This window comes from Triticum dicoccoides, chromosome 3B (assembly GCF_002162155.2).
Source record: "Triticum dicoccoides isolate Atlit2015 ecotype Zavitan chromosome 3B, WEW_v2.0, whole genome shotgun sequence".
NCBI classification, from domain to species: Eukaryota; Viridiplantae; Streptophyta; class Magnoliopsida; order Poales; family Poaceae; genus Triticum; species Triticum dicoccoides.
Window position 1 is genome coordinate 755,396,602 of NC_041385.1, and position 22,042 is coordinate 755,418,643.

A 22,042-nucleotide genomic window follows, 5' to 3' on the forward strand; every position below is an offset into this window, starting at 1 on the left:
AATATGACGCCTGAGACAAGCAAATGCACGTACAGGAGACACGGAACTGAAGCGTATACAATCACGCAACTGCGGCTTCTCGGAGTTCTTGATGCACGGGTACAAACCAGCTGGACGCACAAAAGAGTGATGGAAGAGGCACGGTTGTGCAGTCTCAAGAGAAACTGCCGTGTGACACCAGCACAAACACACATCACGTGTGTCACGTGAGGTACAAAAATAGCGGAAAAAAGCCAAGGGAGTAAAGCCTCCGCAGAAACGGATGCCGGGCTTCTAAAGGCATGGTCCCGAAGAACACAAAGACAGGGTACTGAAATGTTGTCTCATACGTTAGCAGACGTGCCTCTCTTGTGCGAACGTGTAACAGACAACAATTCAAACACAAACAAATGGCACTGAATATAAGCCAAACACAAAGCGCGCTTCTCCCAACCAATACATATGCGCCACTTCAACAGGTTACCTAAATGTACATGAACTCGCGCAAACGTCAACAATGAACTTGTGACATGAAAAAACATACAAAAGTTATTTACAAATAACATGAGACAAGCCAAACACGATACTGAATAACAAAACAGTACTCCATAGGATTAAACTAAAAGTACTCATTAATTATACAAAAAAAGAAATGAAAGTCTTCCAGGAGTCCATTCCTCACAGAAACGTCCACACAAACGTCCACCGTGACCATTCTACTCAGTTGGAGTTCTGCTCTGGAACATCAACGGCATCTGCGGTCGGGAAGACAATGAGGATGCATCATGTCCTTCATCGACAAAACTCGGCGGTAGATCTCGTAGCTCACATACCCATCCTAAAACAAAAAACGGATGAGAATGAAGATATACATAAAGAGGAAAAAGTACTATTGTTGTAGTAAAACAAAAATATAAAGACAGAAAATCATAAAAAAATGAAGTTTTCACTTACAATTGCCGCATATTTCAGGTGTTCAAGGGAAAGCGGCTTCCATTCCCAGTAGTCATGCAGACCCTTGGGAAAAGACGACTTCATACTCAAGTAAGATTTGTTTATGACGGATCCTGCCAAATCTACCATGGAATCCCTAAGATTGCCTCCTTTGATCATGAGCTCCTCTTGAAGATCGATGTGACACTCTATTGGGATTTTGAGGAAACTGTTTGCGAGAACATCCCTATCGTTCCTGACGTCGACACTAGTGAAAATGATACCTTTGTTCCGAAGGAAATCCTTTAGAGGAGCGCACTCCATCCTGGCCTTGCACAAGTGATAGACAAGAACATGCTTGCGCATTGCCAGTTGCATGACGGCAACTTTTCTACTATGATCAAAATAATCCTCTCGTGTGTACTCCAGATCAAGACCAACAAACTTGTACCTGTCCTCACGCAGCCATTCCTCATAAAGAGAAAGAATCTCCTCCACCTTGTAGGGCTCGTTGGTGTACAACACCTCGAGCCTGGTATTACCATCGGCATCTACAAAGAGACGCTCAGTATTGTTCCTGAAGTCATCCATGGAAAAGACGGTGACACGACAATGGAGTCTGACTGTGCTTCTCGTACGAGGCGAGGATGATGGGAGCTACCTGCACTTCTCTGGAGAGAATAAGACGCGATAACCTCCTAGAATAGACCACTGCTTAACCTTTGGGAGAGACAACTCAGTTACCATGCACCCATTAAATTGCATCGCCGACGGTGTGAATGGACGGTTGTGCTTCTGCAGCTTATGAAACCATGCACTTCAAAAGTCACGGCTGCCACACTATAATCGAGGAGCCTCTAGGTTAACTCTAGCATGGTATCTGCCACAATGAATACTAACAATAAATAGCCATCCCATCAGTCACCAGCACATCTTTTACCGAGAGAACAATGAGAGGAGGCAAACTAGATGACCCTGTCGTATAAATACTACACGGGGAGTGAACCAAATTAAAAGCACGGTTCTGCCAGCACAAAAGCCACACGCGTGCCTCCACTTTGCTTAAAAACAAACCTCTGTGATATCAACGGACCTGCATCTATATGCCTGCACGTACCACCAAAAACATTGCCAAAACAAAAGCACGTCCATGCTTCTGACATACAGATAACTGTGCGCTATCATACATATTCCTGCCTGAACCCAACGTAAATAAAAACAGTGGCTCCCTGGGTCAACGACTATTGAATTTTTTTTGCAATAACAGAGTCACGAACCGTGGCTCCATTCCAGATGCAAAAGTGCCTCTAAATAGGAACCATCATGCCTCCCATCAATTTGCCTCCTCCGACGTATCGACCATGCCTTTCCTGCTACAACGACCGCGCATCTAATAACATCATCACCGTTCCTCTCCTAAAAACACACCCAACTAAACCTGATTAAACATGTGATTAAAAAAATTAAAACACAGAAGCACGAATATGCTTTTCAGCATGTATAACCATGCCTCGCAAAAAATATGTAAGGCAGGATATGCACGTAAAAGACTCCGCTGGGAGGCAGCACAGCTGGACAACTATAATGGGAGGCAGCTGGATGAGTCAAACATCTTGTGTCCCCATAACACCTCGGAATGCACGCACACCATCTACAACCAGCATTCATTCCATTTCCAAGAATAAAAAATAAAAAAAGAAGCACTCATTACTACTCTTGCTCTCTCCTGTCTCCTTTATATTTCAATAAGCTCCGACTCTCTTAGCCACATCACAACTCATTTGCCTTCTCCATCGCCTGCTTCTAGGGCTCTGTCGCCTGCTTCTAAGGTTCGTGCTTCTTCCCACCAATCAATCGATTAATTTCCAAGCCATGCTTCTCTCCTACATTGCTGGCCATGGGTGCTTGCCCTAAGCTTCCCATCACAACCCATCCGCCTTATCCGACCACCTAGTTCTAGGGTTCGTGCTTCTTTCCCGCACACAGTCTCATTTCAAACAAGTTATTGTAAAGTTTTTATTGAGTCCCTCGATTAACTTCTAAGCTGTACTTCTCTCGTAGATTTGCTAGCCGTGTTTGCTTGCCCTAAGCTTCCCCTACCCCGTACTTCTCTCGCAGATTTTCTAGCCGTGTGTGCTTGCCCTAAGCTTCCCCTACCCCAATCTCCGTTCGTCAACCCTCATTCTTCTTCTCTCCCAGGTAAAAAGCATATGCGTAAGTAGCATGATCCAATCCGTATTTACGTTTTGATAGTTATTGAAGCATCAGATCTGGTACAGCGACTTCATTCTCTAAAGCAATATAAAAACCATTAGAAAATCCAAACAAGTTTTCTAAACTCTGTCATACTGATTTTCTGGAAGGAGTAGATGAGAAGATTTATGGTAAATTTGTAGTTGTTGTCTGCCTTCATACGGATATTTTAATATGGCTAACATAGTTGAAGCTAGTCATTGTCTACCTTCAACGCTGAAGCTTGTTTTTAAATTGTTATCATATTCTTGTTTTCTTAACATAATTGTTCTGAATTATTTAGGTATGATTTGTCCTACCTGTCGCCAACCAGGCGGCCCTTGCGAACCACACCCTGAAGTTCTCCAGGAGTTTGAGGTTATTCTTGATGAAAATTGCTGGAGACGCATGGTTAATAAGCATCACTAACATATTAGTTGCCTACAACACACTAGAAATCGTCACTATTACTCATACCGCCTTGCACCTACACTAGGTTCCCCTGCTGTCACTTCTTCACACCTGCCTTGTGTTTTCATTTTCCATTAGTTTGCCTGCCTATGCCCTAATTAATATAGTCCATTAGTTTTGCCTGCCTATGTCTTGATTACTATAGTGCATCTTCAGTTCTAATTAAAACTAGTCAACATATGCCAAAAAATTGTATCCATTAATTTATAATACCATTATGTTGTTATCTGTAATTCTTATCAAAAATTCATATCCAAATTAAGAAAACTTTTAACATTAAAAATACGCGGGTTCAAAGTTATACTTACAGGTTGTTATTTTTACTATTTTTTACAGCATGTACCTTGTAACGTCAGAGCTTTTCTCGCTGAGTACATCGACGAGAGGAAGGAAGAAGCAAGAAAATTGCGTAAAGAGCAGGTAGAGCCAACCCTTCTTACACATGAAGGAAGGTCTTACAATGCTTTGTTTAAGCATAGGGCGAACTACACAAAGTTCTGCGGTGGTGAGTGGAACACCTTTGCGGATGATTATCAGCTTGATGCTGGAGACCGCATAGAATTTGAACTACCACACGAGGGTCTCAATCTCGAAATACAAACATATTGCAATGACAAAAGGCTGCTTCCATTACCCCACGTTGGTACGTATTTAATATTACAAACTTATCTTCTTTGGCTGTATTTTGATATGCATGCATTGAACTGAATAATATTAACCCGTATTACATAAAACTTTATCTAACTTTCAAATCTTGTTCTTGTTCTAGCTCTCGACGACCTTTCTTCTGACGATTTCGACCATGTTCACTGCTGTGTCTACTCTAAGGATATTGAGCTTACCTACAATCAGACACGATTCTTTCTACAACGCCTTTTCGGAGATACTTTCATCTATTGTCGTCCATTTGTACACGTCTTGACTCCCACTAACACCAAAGAATGCGTCATGGTTGGTTACATCTGTCCTTGTTAAAATACCAAACGTATTTTGCTCATATATAATATAAACAATATTGATGAAATCTTGCTTATATGTAAAATTATAAAGAACCTATTTATTCAAACCTAAAACAACAAAACTTTTGTTGTTATCTTAATATGTTGTTTCATCTGTTTACACACAAACCTGAACATGCCAGGAATTATATTACTTTCAATTTAGAATTTCTTAATGTCTGAGCACTCATCGTATTCAGCCATTCTTTTATTTATTATCCGAGTGGCAATTCAACGGTTTTAATTTCCATTTAATTTCGATTTCTTCTAGAAAATTCCGAGGAGCGTTGTCTCGACACTGAAGAGATGGGTGGACATGCCAACCAATGGCACGGTGACCCTTGAAGCTCCTGATGAACCTACCCATGTCATCACTCCTTCGTCGTACTACATCTGCAAAAACGACGGCAGGATGGTAATAGAAAAGTCTTCTTTCAAAGACTTCATATCAGCTACATCCTTTGTTGAAAAGAACATTGTTCTAATCACTTTCAAAGAGCGCCATGACCGTTCTGTGTCCATCATCATTCAACGCATTCTGTAGATTCCGTCAGAACCTGCACCTAAATGGAAGCACGGTGTATCTCCTAGGATGTTCAGCGCTCATTTCAAGATGATGCCTCCCAGGAGCAAAACACTGGTTTATTTAAAATAAGTTTGCTAGTTAGGATGGTACAATAATGTAACTATTATGAACCATGTGCTTGCTTGAACTATCCGAATGATCTTTTGAAACTTATGTAGCTCTTACGGACCCTCTACTCACAGTTTCAAACATCAGAATGATGCTTTGCAACAAATGCTGTTTGAACTATCAGAATCATTCATTCAAAAAAAATGTAGTTCTAATCCTTTGAAAAGTTTCAAAAATCAAACGAAACAACATTCAGTTTTTGATCCAAAACCTACAGCAATGACATGTTATCAAACTTATTCAAACGATCTACTGAAACATTTCTCAATTTAAAACCAAACATGAATCCATTTTCAAGTGCAAACTATGTTTACTTCACCAACTTTTCATGAACACACAGTTGTGCACCAAATAACATAGCAATAGTGCCTCCCTGACCAAGGAAGATTGTTAATTGAAAAAAATGTTTTCACAACAAAGGCACGACCATGCATCTGCTGAGTGTTCTACCGTTCACACGACTACTTTCATAGCCAAAAATGGAATACGCACATATGGATCACGCACGCAGCACGCAACGAATAAAAAAATTCAAAGAACGAGATAAGTGAAAATCTTAAAAAAACAGATAAAACAAACAATTGTTTCCGAAAATCTACGCCTGGAACCGCCGGGTGACTAGAAACTGCTCTTTGGTGGTTTCCTTTTTTGCACGACAAAAGATCCCTTTCACTTTTTCGACTCCATTTGCATCCTCTTCCTCCAAAGTTTCTCGCCGGCCACAGTTCACCACCGCACACCTCCAGCCATGGACAACGGGAAACTAACAACATTCACCGAGCACATCACTACCCACGGTACAACCGTGCTGGAGGTGGTGTACACCAACGACTCAAGGACCATGGAGCGGATCATCAAAAAGTACGAGGAATGGCTAAAGGAGGAGAAGAACAAGTTCGTCGGCCTCGACCTCGAGTACACACGTAAGAGCAGTTACGTACGACAAGGGATCGCCGTCGTCCAACTTTCCATGCGCGAGCATGTCCTTGTATACCACTACTGCAGGTCTGAGCGCTCCCAGGCGTTAGTTGACTTCCTGCAACGGAAAGCGGTAACTTTCACCAGCGTCGACACCAGGAACGACAAGACCATGCTTTCTCGTGCATGCATCAGAATTCCAGACGAGCACCACGTCGACATCCAGAGGCTATTCTGCATCAAGGGTGGTGGAGAAAGGGACTCCATGGCTGACCTTGCAGCGGCCATCATCGACCCCTCATACAAGAACATGAAGAAATCATTCCCAAAGGAGAAGCACCAGTTCTGGGAGTGGAAGCCGCTTTCCCCGATACACCTTGAGTATGCGGCAAAGGACGGGTATGTTAGCTAGTTGTACCGTAGAATCCTAATCATCAAGAACGGGCTACGTCACCTCCACCAACAACTAGTGAAAGAAAGACTCCGCCCGCGTAAGAACAAAGACGAGGGATCTTCCAGCGGCTGGAAGCGCCAGAAGGGAAGCGGTGGTTGGTAAATTGCGATAAAATGGATCGTGCCGTGATTGATTGATCTGCCGTGATCAAGTGATCAGGTGCATGGCACAACTATTATGATAATTTAGGTTGAATGAACCCATGTTGTAAATATGTTTGTTGTTGGTCAAAGATGTTGTCTGTATTGTATTACTATTTTACGTCTGAACTTTGAACACAGTGGTGTGCGTGTCTAAATGTAATTAGTAAGTTATGTCCCAGTATTGAGCAAGCATATATTGTATCCATGACTATAGAACGAGAGATATGTCGCACGACATAGTATTATAATTTTCATACCCAACCTTTACAAGATGCATCATGCATTTACAAGAATATGTGATGGTATCGTTGCAAACTTTCAGTAGAATGCTTATTCAACATTGGCATAAACAATTCATAAATATTGCAGAAGAACATTCGGTACACAAACGCAAGGGACAAGAACTTTGTTACTTTGACCACACCGTCCATTCACAGGTTCCTCTCCGTACACCAGTCCTCCACGATGCCACAAAACTACACTACCATGTCCAACTGACCCATGTACAACCGTGGCTCTCTAAGTGTCAACTCAACCCATGCTTCTGGTGCCACGCACCCATGACCTTAGAGACTTCACACCTGTGCATCCACAACCGAGCCTCTCTAACCAAATATTTGAACCGATGCCTCTACTGCCATACGTCCGTGCCTCTAGACACTTGACAGCAGCAAGAGGGTTCAAAAACGTGCATCCACACAACCGTGCATGTACTGACTGCACTTCAGTGCCTCCGTTTGCTCGATCGACGTGCCTCACATGAAACCCACAATAACTCTACGTGCTCCGCGTGAGTGATCGCCCGTGCCTCCGCACAACCATGCATGTACTGACTTCAATTACGTGTCTCCATTTCCTCAATCCACGTGCCTCACATCAAACCCACTGTAACTCTATGTGCCACACACACACGTGCCTCTCGCATGAAACCCACAGTATCTTTGCGTGTTCGGCACGCGTCATCGCCCTTGTAACTTTGGTATTGCACACACGTTCCTCTCAGTATACCCGGGTTCCAAACAACTGTGCATGTACTGACTGCAATTCCATGCCTCTGTTTGCTGAAACCACGTGCCTCACATGAAACCCATGGTAACTCTACGTGCCTCCACACAACCGTGCCTGTTCTGACTTCAGTTCTGTGCCTCAGTTTACTGAATCCAGGTGCCTCTCACATAAAAGAGATGCACAACCATGCCTCAGAGTAAAGAACACACATGCCTCTACTGTATTTATAACTGTGACCACAATTAAATAACATCCGTCCAAAAAACCATCATTAAAAGAGATGCACAGCCAAGCCTCTTATACATCAAAATCCATTATGTTCAAAGGCTATAACTAACATCACTGCGGCAGAAGATTGAAGATAAAAACAAGCCTCCCAACAAGCTGTTTGAAAGTTATCAGCACCAAGCTGTTTACTTCAATAGACGATGCCTGAAGAAAATCACTGAAACCTTCTTGTTTGAACACCATTCTATTACCCAAACCAATGAAGTAGGAGCAAGGAGTGCTCACATATATATCATCATCACCAGATTCCAGAGTAACTTCGAGAGTTAAAACGCCAGTTCTAGGAAAAGTCACAAACTCCTTCAAACTCCTCACAACAATACCAAGAATAACCTGACAAAAAACATCAAGCTATCAGAAATAGAATAAAAATTCAAAACTATAAATAGAAGGCGTAATAAAAATAAATAAATAAACAGAAACAAAGAAAAAAACAATGGGGAAAAAATCTGACCATATAATGACCATTAACATTCATGGAATCAATCCTGTGAACAAAAGGACAACAGGGTATGTAGTCATCATCAAATAGTTGACACCTCATGAAATACATCTGCTGATAATTAAGAAAAACACCATGGGTGTAATAACAACTCCCAACAAGTTCCTTCTCGGAGTCGCTCAAACCATGTAGAGCTACAAAATATAATTACATAGGCTCAAGGAAACAGAAAAATCAAAATGTACAATAAAACAAGATAAAAACTTCCTTAAAAATAAACCTTACCAACAGACGGTAAAGGAGACAACGCATCTCCACGACCAACACGATAAAAATCAATACCAATCCAAGTTCCATAATGTTCAAGCCTAATGGTCATTATATCACGAGGACGAACACCATAATCACTGACCAATCGTTCCCAGGAAGGACCATGGAATTTGCTCCTCACACGACCATGACTAAACAGAACACCATACAAATAACCCTCATTGCACTGAAGAGCCAGATCAATATCTTCGTCACCCCTCCTTATGGCTAAAGTCCTACACTCCTCGATGTAACGAGCAAGATGAGCTCTAACACTGCACGGAACATACTGCACAACAAATCAAAACAAGGATCATAATCAAAATCTAAACAGCATGGACAGCACCAAAAGAAATAAGTGTGTGTGCCAAAAATTGAACAACTATAAAATAATTTTCTTACAACACGCCTCCAACAACGCTGATCCAGGACCACACTGAACCCATCTACAGAAGAATCAACAGAAGAACACGGGCCACCAGGCATACGGCAAAAAGGACAAGCCATAACTGCAAGGAACACAATGATTATCAACAACTAATCCCACAAAACCCAGTTGAAACTTGACATCTGATAGTGTTGGTAGTCCCCACCCGTAACTACCCCATAAATCTCCATATCCCGGAAATATAATGGGAACAAAAAGAGAAACGTGAAAGGGAAACAGGGAAGCCACAAAGGCAACCAGTAGGGAACGACGATATTGCGAACGGGGAAGCGCGCTCGACGCTGAAGAAGGACTACCGTAAGAGCAGGCAACAAGCGCGGCGGCCGGAACAACTGCCGCCGTAACCACACGACAAGAGCAGCGGCGGCGACGGGCGGAGACGATGACAAAGAAAGAACAATGCGCGGCGAAGGTTCGCCCACAACAGAGAAAAACTGATCTCAAAACAAATCAAGAGGTATTACAAAACATTAAAAGTATAAGGACTAAAATGAAAAAAGAAAAAACCACAAAGGAAAACCGGAAACCGGAATTCGCGGGAGAACAGGAGCGTTCCACACGTGACACTTGACGCGCGGGGAGCGCTCCCCGACTAATCGTTGCGGGGAGCGCTCCTCATTCGGCTGCTACGTGCGTGCCTACGACCGGTGGCCCTGCGGTCGCCGTCGACGTCGCCGTAGTACCGCATCGTGCTCGCACATTCGCCACGGCTTCTCGGGTGATCCGAGGTGGGGACGGCCCGCGAATGCTCCTAGAAACCTTAGCTCTGACAGGTGATTGACAGTGGAGTCTCCTTGTAGAAGTAGCAGGCCACCTTGTCCTCTTCTCCCCGTGCCTCTGGAGTGTACCTTGCTCTGCTGCTCGCAGCGCGTCCCGTGCCTCTAAAAGTGAGTCATCATCGTGGTTTAGCAGCAGCACAGAAGGTCGATCGGCCAGTGTGCGAGAGATCGTCACTCTCATAACTCCAGGATGAATGGCCCGCTAAAAACGAGCAGCAATGGAGCTGCCGAAAGGGGTGCTGGAAACTCTGCCACTGGGGCGGTGAAGCCGCCGTCACCGTCGCCGTCGCCGGGGAGGCTGCAGGGGTTCGACTCCCTGCATATGGAGGCTGAAAGGATTCCCGGTGGCCAAAGCCACGCCGCCAAGGTCTGTTCTTCCCTCCCGCTTCTTTCAATGGGCAACAAGCCTCCGCTTTCCGACAAGCAAAGCTACAGAACAGCATCAGTATTTGCAGATCCTGTCTCCTTTCTCGATAAACCGCAACCAAGAACTCCTCAATAGCACTATAGCACAGTTTATCAAGGAAGCCTGCTAAAGTACCGTATAGAAACAAGTATTGAAAACCGACCTATTTTTATAAGCACCTTGCATTGTACAAGATCGTACGATGATCTCTTTCTCTTACTTTCACGTGTCGTTTAGCTACTAGTCTTGCTCTATGTTTCATCAATTTTTCTTCGGCATCTAACTTGACTTTGTACATCCACTTGGCTTTATAAATGTTTGACACATCAAAAGGCTCCCACGTTTCTTTACTTGCGGAGACATTAAGACCTTGTTGAACCTTTTTTATTTTAATTAATAAGATGGCCGTACGCATCATGCCGATGCAGAGGCTGGGGAGGTCCCCCTTTTCAAAAAAAAAAAAGGCTCCCACGTCATATGCTTCTCTGTTCCAGGGTGTCTCTTCCAGATACAATTCTTTTTTTTTTTTTGAACAACTGAAAGGCGCATAGCGCGCCAAATCATTCATTATAACAACAGCTTACATGATTAATGGCATAACCCTTTTGTGATACATCTTGGATAACCTGCTTCAGGGAATGATGCCAGCGTTGATGTTCAGCAATAGTACAAGTAGTTACACAGTGTTGATTTGGATTAAATTCCTGCGAATAAGCTAGCTTTGCTGCATCATGAGCTACCGAGTTTTGGTTCCTTCTTACATGGAATACCTGGACATGGCTTGAGCTTGTGAGGGCACAGAAATCTGCTAATATACCTCTAATCATCCAGTGTCCAGGCTGCCTGGTTGGTTCCTTTGCCGCTGCTGCTTTTGCTAAAGTTAAATTATCCGTTAGAATGGCAGCCTCATGTATTCCTGTCATGTTTATGATGATGGCTGCTAACTTGATCGCCAAGGCTTCGGCATGTATCGCTGATTGAGCTTGCATTGCTGTTGCGGAAATCTTGATCTGCCATTTTGTTCGTCTTTCTTGTCCTTCTATGGATATCCCGATACCTGTTTTCCCTGTTCCGTTCACACTTGATTGTTCCTGTTTATTCCAAGCTGCATCCGTGAATATTTTCGTTGAGGTTGAAATTTCAGTCAGATTAACTGTATTCCCTTGAACATATTTGTCTTCCTTATGCTTGCAATCCTTTCCTGTTTCAGAAGTAGCTGTTTCCTGCATATTTATATTTTGTTCCAAAGACAAACTGTTTATGATTGCTTGAGCCGCATGGAATACCTGTATTGGAGATGCATCTTTTCTTTGAAAAACTTTGTCATTCCTGAACTTCCAAAGGCACCACAAAAAAATGAAAATATTACTTAAGGTTGCATTTGGATGATTTGAATTAGCTAAGTTTAAGATGGTAGTAACTAAAGAATCTAAATTCTGACACAACAAATCAGTTCTAATGTACCAGGGGTTTGCAAACCATGCAGCTCTAGCATAAACACAGTTGAAAAATATGTGCATCTCATCCTCTTCTAAGCCACATCTTGAGCAGAACTTACTAATGTGCTTAGAATACTTACCTGCTCTCTTCCCTGTAGGTAAAGCTTTTCTTACCAGTCTCCATGCAAATGTTTGGATTCTAGGAGCCATATTTCCGTCCTTCCATACCTGCTTTAAGAGTTCTTTTAAATTACTGTTTAGAGTTCTAGGTTGTGGCTCTCCTTCCTCTTGCAAGACCTGGAAACAAGTTTTATATGCACTTTTTGTAGTGAATTTCCCTGTTGGTGTGTGTTTCCAACATAAAATATCTTCACCTTCTTCCTGTATGATTGGCACCTGCTTGATGGAATTAGCTGTATCAGAATCAAATAAAAGATCTATGAGATTAACATTCCATTTTTTCTGCCCTGGAATCCAAAGATCTCTAATAAGAGCCGGATAGATAAAATCATTATCTTGAATTATGAGATGATCATAAATACTTTCCCAAGTGTTAAACCACGGAGAGCTCCAAAGAGAGATATTGCCAGCCCTGATTTGGAAAAAAGAATTTCTAATAAGAATTGGCCTAACTTTAAGAATGGAGGCCCAAAAGGCAGATTTGGGAATATTATAATTGGCTCTCCAAAGAGAGGAGTCAGGAAAGTATTTAGATTTGAAGATTTTTGATAGATGGCTGTCAGGCTTTTCAACAATTCTCCAAGCAGCTGCAAGAATGAGACACCTGTTGGTAGCTTGAATATTCTTGATTCCTAGTCCCCCTTCATTTTTTGGAGCACAAATGTCCTTCCAAGCTCTAAGACAAAGAGATTTGGCATTAGCTTCTTCCCTAACTCCTGTCCACCAGAAGTTCCTAATGATAGCAGTAAGTTTGGCCAAGAATTTTTTGGGGAAGAGAATATTTGACATATAATAAATGGGAATAGATACAATTCCAATACCGATGACATGTTGCCTTGTTCTGCTCACGTACTCCCTGGCGACCCCACACTAGCACTCTAGCAGGCGCTGGCGATGCCTCTGATCTCCATGGTGATCGGTAGTGCTGCACTAGGAAATCATATCTTTGCCTGCAACGAACAATAGACACTGTAACACGCAAGGGCAACCCTACATGGGCCGGCCCATGCATCAGTTTTCTTTTGGGGGGGTTTCGACGGATATTTGCTTGATTTTTCTCTATTCCGTTTTGTTTCATTTTCGATTTATCCGCTCACCTTGCTTATTTTTCCATGCGAACCAACCTATGGTTGGATGGTTAGAGCCTTAGAGGGATTGTGGTATCCCCAGCCCACCAGGGTTCAAGTCCTGGTGCTCGCATTTATACCTGCATTTATTTTAGGATTTCCGGCGAGGCGCATTCAGTGGGAGGAAACATTCCTGTCGATGACGAGGTGCATACGGTGACTTAATAAATTTCAAGATGATATGCTGGTTCAGTCTTTCGGAGGTGCTTATAGGGGTAGGGTGTGCGTGTGTGCGTTCATAGGGGTGAGTGTATGCACGTGAATATGAGTGCTGGCATCTGTACCGTGTTAAAAAAACTTATTTTTCCATTTTGTTCCTATATTTTTTCTCATATTTTCTCTTTTTAATACATAAAAGTACCTTTTTTACTTATGAACACTTCTAAAATTGCTAGTGTTTTTAAAAAATCCATGAACATATTTTTGAAAATTTTACAAAATAAATGTCGTGAACATTTTTTTTTACTTCATGAATATTTTTAAAGTTTCTGAACATTTCTCGATTCATGAACCTCAATTTTTTGGAAAAAAACTCTTGGGTCTTCTCAAATTTTTCATAAAGTCCAATGTATCTTATGAAAAAGCCCAAGTCACCTCCGATGCCTCTTCGTAATTATTGGGCTAGAAGGGATTTCCACATGAGGCGAAGTCCCTTTTGTTACTAAATCCATGGAAAAAAAGAAAACAAAATCACTAGTAAAGGGGAACCTCTTGCAAAATTAGTCACAAGCTGCTACGGTGATGACAAGTGACGCAACATATCTGCGCCAGTTGTTGCCTGCAGTGAGGTTTGGTGGAGTTTTTCTCAGGTCAGGCGATGGGATATGGGAGGGATGGACGCGGCTTGCCTGCTCCCGAGTCATACTCCCATCCCTGTTCCCAGGAAATCCAACGTCACATAGCCCGCGGACTTAGTTTCTCCCGAAAGGAAAAATACCAGCCCCCTTGCCCCACCGCTCCATCCAGTTCATCTAATTTCCCCAGTAAAAACCAGGCGATCTATAGATTGGTGTCACCGTTTTCCTGCTACTGCTCTTTCTATTTCCTTCTCCCGCTCCTTGCGACCTGCTGGAAGGGGAAAATCCTATTCTCAACCTTAAGCGAGAAAAGAATCGCCAATGCTATATTTCGCTTATAACAACTGTTAAGCGTAGCACTTGCCCACGGTTCGCTTACAGTGGGCCAGGCCATTAGTGGTTTTATGAAATCTTCTTCGAAAGCAGTCGAGGGCCGGGGTCGGTTTTGGGAACCTTTCTGGTAGTTTTAGGAAGGTTTCATCGTTTTTTTTCTTTTCTCTATTTTCTACCGGCTTCTCGGTTTTCTTCTGAGTCTTTTTTCAGTTCCTTTCTTTTAAAAACGTAGGAACATTTTAAAAATTTATGAAAAACTTTTATTTTTAAAAAAATCAAATTTGTGAACATTATTTTAAATTATGAACAGTTCTTTTCAAATTCGTGAATGCCAGAACCGATACTTATCACTCCCCAAGTGAGAGAAATAGGGGTCATTTAGATGAAGTGCGTGGGGACGGGCTGGCCCATGTACACACTTTTCTGTTCTTTTCTATTTCCTCTGTTAACCACGGCAAGAATTATGGAATGGAGGGAGTATCTTATATGTGTTCATATTTATCTTTTTATTTTTCTGTTTATTTTCTTTTCACTTTCTCATGTCCTTTTTTGTTTTCTTTTTTCCATTTTTATGTTTTAATATTTTATTTTATGTTTTTTTGCTTACTTTCTTTTGAAAATACGTACATATATCCATATGTGCATGAACAAGTTATTTCAAGTCTATGAACTTCTTTTAAAATGCATGAACTTTTTTAACATGGCGACAATAGCAATGCAACTGCTATCTGTGCATCAACCACCATGGCGATGATCTGATAAGAAAAACACCTTTACAACGATAGCTGCTTTCCTTAAGATGAATACGTATAATATTTTGCAAGTTCGGATTGTCTTCAACCTTTTTTTTTTACTGCAAAGCAGGTTGGCTGGGCGACAACACTGCACTTGGCCTTCCAGAGTCTAGGTGTTGTCTATGGGGACATGGGAACTTCACCGCTCTATGTGTTTTCTAGCACCTTTATTGGTGGGATCAAAGATACAGATGACCTCCTTGGTGTCATGTCCCTGATTATTTACACTCTGGCTCTCCTTCCGTTGATGAAATATTGTTTCATTGTCTTGAGAGCTAATGATAACGGTGATGGTGAGTAAATATCTCCCATTTATCTTCTCAACACAACTTGTGTGATTACATATAAGATTTTGAAGAACTACGAAAGATTGTAACTTTGTTACAACGAATGTTCCTATTAAAAAAATATTATTCGGAAATGAATTACCATGAAGAACCATAGGAGCATTTTTTTTCTTCTTCAAAATAAAACATAAATATTCACACAATCCCACCGCATATTGTTTTTAGACAACATGTTACAGAGTACCTAAGAATCATTAGAAGTGATAGGGACGTGAGCGTTAAGCACTTAATTCCATGAAAGAAAATCCAAAATATGTGACAAGTACTTAGATACTATACACACACAAAATACTTCATGTGAGAGTAAAACATGTGTTATGAATGCACAACCTTGCAGGTGGAACATTTGCACTTTATTCCTTGATATCTCGGTATGCTAGGATTAGCTTGATACCCAATCAACAGGTTGAAGACGCAACGGTCACCCACTACAAGTTAGAGTCCCCTTTGAATAGTGTCAAGCGCGCTCATTGGATAAAGGAAAGGATGGAAAACAGCCCAAAACTGAAGATCATACTTTTCCTAGTGACTATTCTAGCAACTTCAATGGTTATTGGTGATGGTGTGCTAACTCCATGTATTTCAGGTGAGCTTACTTTCTCTCTCCAGGTCATCTTACTTGAGTACGTACTCCCTCCGTTTCTTTTTACTCCGCGTATAAAATTTGGTCAAAGTCAAACTACACAAAGTTTGATCAAAACTTATATCAAAAAGTATGAACATCTATATACTAAAACTATATAGTATGAAAATACATTTCATGGTGCATCTGACAATATTGATTTCATATTGTGAATGATGATATTTTTCAATATAAAGTTAGTCGAACTTTACAAAGTTTGACTTTGACCAAACCTTATACGCAGACTAAAAAGAAACGGAGGGAGTATAAAATAACATGCATGCAAAGGATAGTCAACACATGAACTGATACGAGAGGGTTCTCGGTCTTCACGAATTGGGGGCAACTAGCCAAACAAACTTAAGAAAAACCACCCAACAACAACCACCAAATGTGAAAGTCTTTGGGGAAAGAAAACTCAAACCAACAAATTCATAAATTGAAACCAATCCATCAACCCAATCCATCCACTTGGCCAGTCCATCAACCCAATCAAATCCAGGATAAGGGGTTAAACAAGTTGGATTTCATCTCCACACTGAGAGGTCTTGTTTTGATCATCTCCACATGGGGAGATCTTGGAATAGAGGCACAAGGCTCCAATGTCTAATCACATTTGTTTGTCCTAGACGGAGAGGAGAACGGGGTATTTATAGCCACTAGGTCACAACTACTAGTTTTGGGGTCAAAACGGTATATGTGGGCCTTAGCTCATTTTGACGCATCTAGGCACGACTGGATAGTCGGGGTTGGATGGTTGGACTGTCCAGGTATGCGGACTTGGTCCGGGGCTCTGCTCGGTTGGGGGTCCGAAACGGTCGGTTTCTCTGGGCCAACTTATTTCTCCTTTGCTCCTTGCTTGACCCATGCACCTTCACAGTCCAAGTCATTCGGCCGGCCATAAGCACACATAGAGTACACACATTATGCAATAACCAATTATCAACTCTAGGAGTGCATTCATCAAGGAAAAGGAGCACCTCGTGTTGGATAGCCTTCACATGTGTCATTGGTCCATCTGTAGCATCTTTATCCTTGGTTGTTCCAGAACTTGGCGGTTATTTAGGCATGATCATGTCCGTGGAGGCTCATCATATCATGAACTTTTGAACAAATGGTATCAACAACTACTTTATGAACTATGCGCATGCTAAATAATTATCATTTGATTAAAGAGGGAATTTACCATTCAGAATAGCATGGAAGCATCTTATTGTGTCACTGAATAAATGTCCCATTTGCACTATAATATATTTATAAGCATGTGCTTTCTGCCTAGCTAATCTTTTTGTATTTTACTATGTTGCAGTGCTTAGTGCAGTCGGTGGAATCAAGCAATCCGCAAACTCCTTAACTCAAGGTATACCATCCATTAAGGCACATCTCGCTGTTTAGCAGAGAAAGTCACATCCATGTCACTATGTTATGTTGGCATTTTATTTGACTCGTTTGATCTCATCAACAGGACAGATTGCTGGCATTGCGATCGGCACTCTGATTGCGCTCTTTCTTGTTCAACGCTTAGGCACAGACAAAGTTGGTTACACATTTGGACCAGTAATCTTGACATGGTTCATCTTAATTGCTGGCATTGGAATTTATAATGTGATCAAACATGACACTGGAATTCTAAAAGCATTCAACCCAAAGTACATCATAGACTATTTCCAAAGAAATGGGAAGGAGGGTTGGATTTCACTTGGCGGTGTTGTTTTATGCATCACAGGTATTTTTATCCCATGAGTAACTTCGCAATACACCCCAATATCATGGGAATATAGCCACATATTTATCATGAAAACAAGAATAGAAGTCTCTTCTTTACTCCAAAGTTTTGAAATGGATATTGTGTAGGAACCGAAGCAATGTTTGCTGATCTTGGTCACTTCAATGTGAGAGCAATTCAGGTAATCAGGCAACTCAACGGCGTACTTATTTTTTCATTATTTATATTTTGAATGCATGAGCATAGAGAAGGGAAAATAAATCTTTTTTGAGCTATATCAAACAGTACTGTGAAAAACTACTTTCCTTGATTAATAAAATTATCATCACCTTTTCATGCTTCTCAATTTACTCACTTTTTAATATAAAAAGATATCACACTACAGATTGGCTTTTCCGTAGTTCTACTCCCATCAGTGCTGCTGGCTTACATGGGGCAAGCTGCATATCTTCGCATCTACCCTGAAGATGTTGCAGATACATTCTACAAATCTATCCCAGGTGAGATCACAAAAGGATAAGCTAAGAAATGGAATGAGTTAGTCACTGAAAGATTAATATTTAACAATCAACTCATTTATTTTGTCATCAGTTCCATTATATTGGCCAACATTTGTGGTGGCCGTGGCTGCTGCTATAATTGCAAGCCAAGCTATGATATCTGGTGCCTTCGCAATCATTGCCCAGTCCCAAATTCTTGGATGCTTTCCACGCGTTCGTGTCACCCACACTTCAAATAAGTTTCATGGGCAGGTCTACATCCCCGAGATCAACTATGCATTAATGATCTTATGTGTAGCTGTGACAGCTATTTTCCAAACTACAGACAAGATCGGCAATGCATATGGTAAGGAACGCCTTGACCCTATATAAAGAAAGGAACAAATAATTCATTACCAAAAGATCATTTCAGCTATATGATCGAGATATATCATGCTTCTGTTATTCCCTTAAGCACCTGCTTCATGAAATTTCTCTTGGTTTTCGCTCACCCCTTTCATCAATTTTTGTTAGTAGTCTTATGTTGCACAACTTCAAATAAAAAACACAGATGCACTGAAGTTGCTCTTAACATGATGGTCGCCCTTCATTGTCTGACTAGATTTCGGCAAGCAGTATGTGACTCACTAATATGCTATTAGTGTTACTTCTTAAGCTGCAAAACCAGAAAGAGTGAAATCATCTTACGAACATTATGAATTCAGCATTAATATAGTTTCTAGGTATGATATGACAATGTCTGCATAGCATAACAATTTGATAAAAATATACCAGATTACTCCCTCCTAAATTTCAATTGCATCGTGACCTTTTAACTTATTCATATAAAATCAAAGAAGCAACAATAAAAAATTCACTCTGTTATTTTCAGTAATAAAGTATCAGTTGTATGATACTCATATATTCGTCGCATATACAGGTATTGCTGTCGTCTTTGTGATGTTCATAACAACACTTCTAGTCACACTGGTCATGGCCATGATATGGAAGACAAGCCTGATATGGATTGCACTCTTTCCAATAATATTTGGTGGAGCAGAGCTCACGTACTTATCCTCGGCGTTCTACAAATTTACAGAAGGTGGCTACTTGCCACTAGGTTTTGCAGCAATTTTGATGCTTATAATGGGCATATGGCACTATGTTCATGTTCACCGGTACAAATACGAGCTAAAGAATAAAGTGTCAAACAACTATGTGGCAGAGTTGGCAACAAGGCGAAATCTTCCTAGGCTTCCAGGAATAGGTGTTCTGTACTCAGAACTCGTGCAAGGAATCCCACCCATACTGCCCCATTTGGTAGAAAAAGTACCTTCCATCCATTCAGTTCTTGTGATTATCTCAATAAAGTACATACCAATCAGCAATATAGAAACACACGAACGGTTCCTCTTCCGGTATGTGGAGCCAAGAGATTACAGAGTATTCCGATGTGTGGTGCGCTATGGCTACAACGATAAAGTAGAAGATCCAAGAGAGTTTGAGAACTTGCTCATTGGGCACTTGAAGCAATTCATCCATCAAGAATCATTCTACAGCAAAAGCAGACATTCCCTTGCAGGAGAAGATGCTGCAATTGAAGAATCAGGAGATGCAATGGAGCCTTCTGTTGAAGTTCAAGATGCAAGGTTACCGAAAATGTTTTCAGATGGAATCGCTGCTAGTCCACTAAACAGGTGCATGAATGAGATAGAGTTTATTCAGAGAGGGATGGATGATGGTGTTGTCCATCTGCTAGGAGAAACTAACGTGGTGGCAGAGCAAAATGCCGGTTTAGTGAAGAAAATAATAGTTGACTACGCCTACAATTTCATGAGGAAGAACTTCAGGCAACCAGAGAAGATCACATGCGTCCCTCATAACAGACTGCTGCGGGTGGGAATGACATATGAGATCTAGAGATATGCTCAGCTCAGTGGATTGATCAAATTGAGAACAGAATAAGTTTTTTCTGTATCAAGTGCAGAAAGCATATGTAGAATAAGGTGGTGACTGCATAAACAGCCTCCCTGACTGAGCAACAGAGGATGGACAGATTTTATGCGTACAAGTGGTGAAACTACAGTACATGCGATGGATATTTTTTACCATATATTCCCTCCGTCCTAAAATAAGTGACTCAACTTTGTACTAACTTTATACTAAAGCTAGTACAAAGTTGAGTCACTTATTTTGGGATGGAGGGAGTAATATTTTTGTTAGGGAAATTATACCGCGTAAGTGTTTGTTAGCAGTAAGTGTGCAATCGCTGTTAAACTCCTAGTTTGGCTAACTCTTTGCCTTATTCAGGAAAACTCAAAAACTTAGTATGCGCACTTGTATACAGAGATTGTAACCGACCGGAAAAAAGGAAAAGAGAGAATAAATTATGACCTTTGTGTACATTCATCTCAAATTGTGTATACACCATGTTACAGAAGAAATCGCAGCAGAGGCATTCCATCGAACACATCAGAGGCATCTGCGCGAGAAGCGAATCCACACCATACCACGAGATCGTATGCGTACCTGTGCGTTCCACCTGGGCCGATCCACACGCCTCTACTGATCAATTGTTGCTTCAACTTGCCACCAGTTCGCTACTCCGTTCCTGCTAATAGACAATTAATTCCAAGGATGCTTGGTTCAGCGTTGGGAGTTCGAACAGAAAAAAGAACAGGGAAGCTAATCAACGACGACGGATGAGATCGACGACGAGACCGCTGGTTAGGAGCGAAGCACGAGCCAGCGCCGCCGCGGGGGAGGATCCGGCCACCGAGAGATGGCGGCGATGAACCACTAGCCGATCGCCTCGGGTGCTCCTGTGGCGCCTTTTTTTTTACGCGGAGCATCCTGTGGCGTTTTTTTTTTGTAGAAACACGTGGACTAATACCTGTCCATGGGCAGCCCGGCCCGGACGGCCCGAAAATCCCGGGCCGGGCTGAGCCTGAGCGTGCCATTGGGCCAGGCTCGGGCCTGAAAATTGAACGCGACGGGTAGATTGAGCTGGGCCTGGGCTTGCAAAAAACAAGTTTTTAGATGTGGTTGGGCCAGGCCGACCGAGCAGTGTTGGGCTTTTCCATGCTTGGGCCCGATTTAGTAGGTCCGATGATCGGGCCAGGCCGGGCTCAGGTTTGGGTTTTCATTCAGCACTGTGCTTTGTTTAGCCCGGCCCGGCCCGAGATATGCCTAGTTATACTCAGAACATAGAAACTGTTCTTTTAGGAAACATAGAAGCTGATTTGAAACTCTAGCTCGCAAACAAGGAACAATCACGTTTGGGTGGGCTTGTCTTATGTCCTGTTCGGCAATCCACCAACTCCCGAAATCCGCGGAGCGTGCAGCTTCGTAATTTTCAACTGCAGCTCCGCCCGCTCCGTGAGTGGAGTTGTGAAGCGAAGCGATTTCGAACAGGGCATTAGTTTTGATTAACTCCAGCCACGAAAGATGGCTATCTTAGGCTCCGTGATTACCTAGGCCAACCAGGTGATTTTATCTTCTTCCCTGACAATAGTACGACATAATAAAGATTGCATGTTTGCTGGTCAACTAGAGTATAGAGGCAAGAGGATGTGTGTAACCCTTCATTCGTGCTGACTCGTCAGCAACGCTGCCCGTCCGCCTCATCTCCTATGGTCCTAGGACCATGTAGGCGCGATGGATCCCGCCCCTTGTCAGCGGGAGGGCTCCATTTTT

At 42.0% G+C, this 22,042-nt stretch overlaps 1 protein-coding gene and 1 long non-coding RNA gene across 3 annotated transcripts; one reads left to right on the forward strand and one right to left on the reverse strand.

Moving 5' to 3' along the window:
- Positions 1-10,286: 10,286 nt before the first annotated feature.
- Positions 10,287-20,431, forward strand: LOC119278293 (potassium transporter 5-like). Its single transcript, XM_037559653.1, has 10 exons — positions 10,287-10,463; positions 15,243-15,465; positions 15,857-16,105; positions 17,451-17,501; positions 17,607-17,867; positions 17,996-18,048; positions 18,253-18,367; positions 18,459-18,713; positions 19,287-19,675; positions 19,877-20,431. The coding sequence occupies exons 1-10, from the start codon at positions 10,287-10,289 to the stop codon at positions 20,264-20,266; spliced, it is 2,163 nt and encodes a 720-aa protein (XP_037415550.1). The 3' UTR covers positions 20,267-20,431.
- Positions 18,630-21,200, reverse strand: LOC119278295. Of its 2 annotated transcripts, XR_005137688.1 has the most exons (4): positions 21,068-21,200; positions 20,876-20,957; positions 18,825-19,022; positions 18,630-18,731 (listed from the first exon to the last, which is right to left on the reverse strand). It is a non-coding gene; the product is annotated as an uncharacterized LOC119278295 (long non-coding RNA). The 2 variants fall into 2 exon arrangements; XR_005137687.1 differs by lacking the exon at positions 18,630-18,731 and having other exon boundaries at positions 18,741-19,022.
- Between the last annotated feature and the right edge of the window lie 842 nt (positions 21,201-22,042).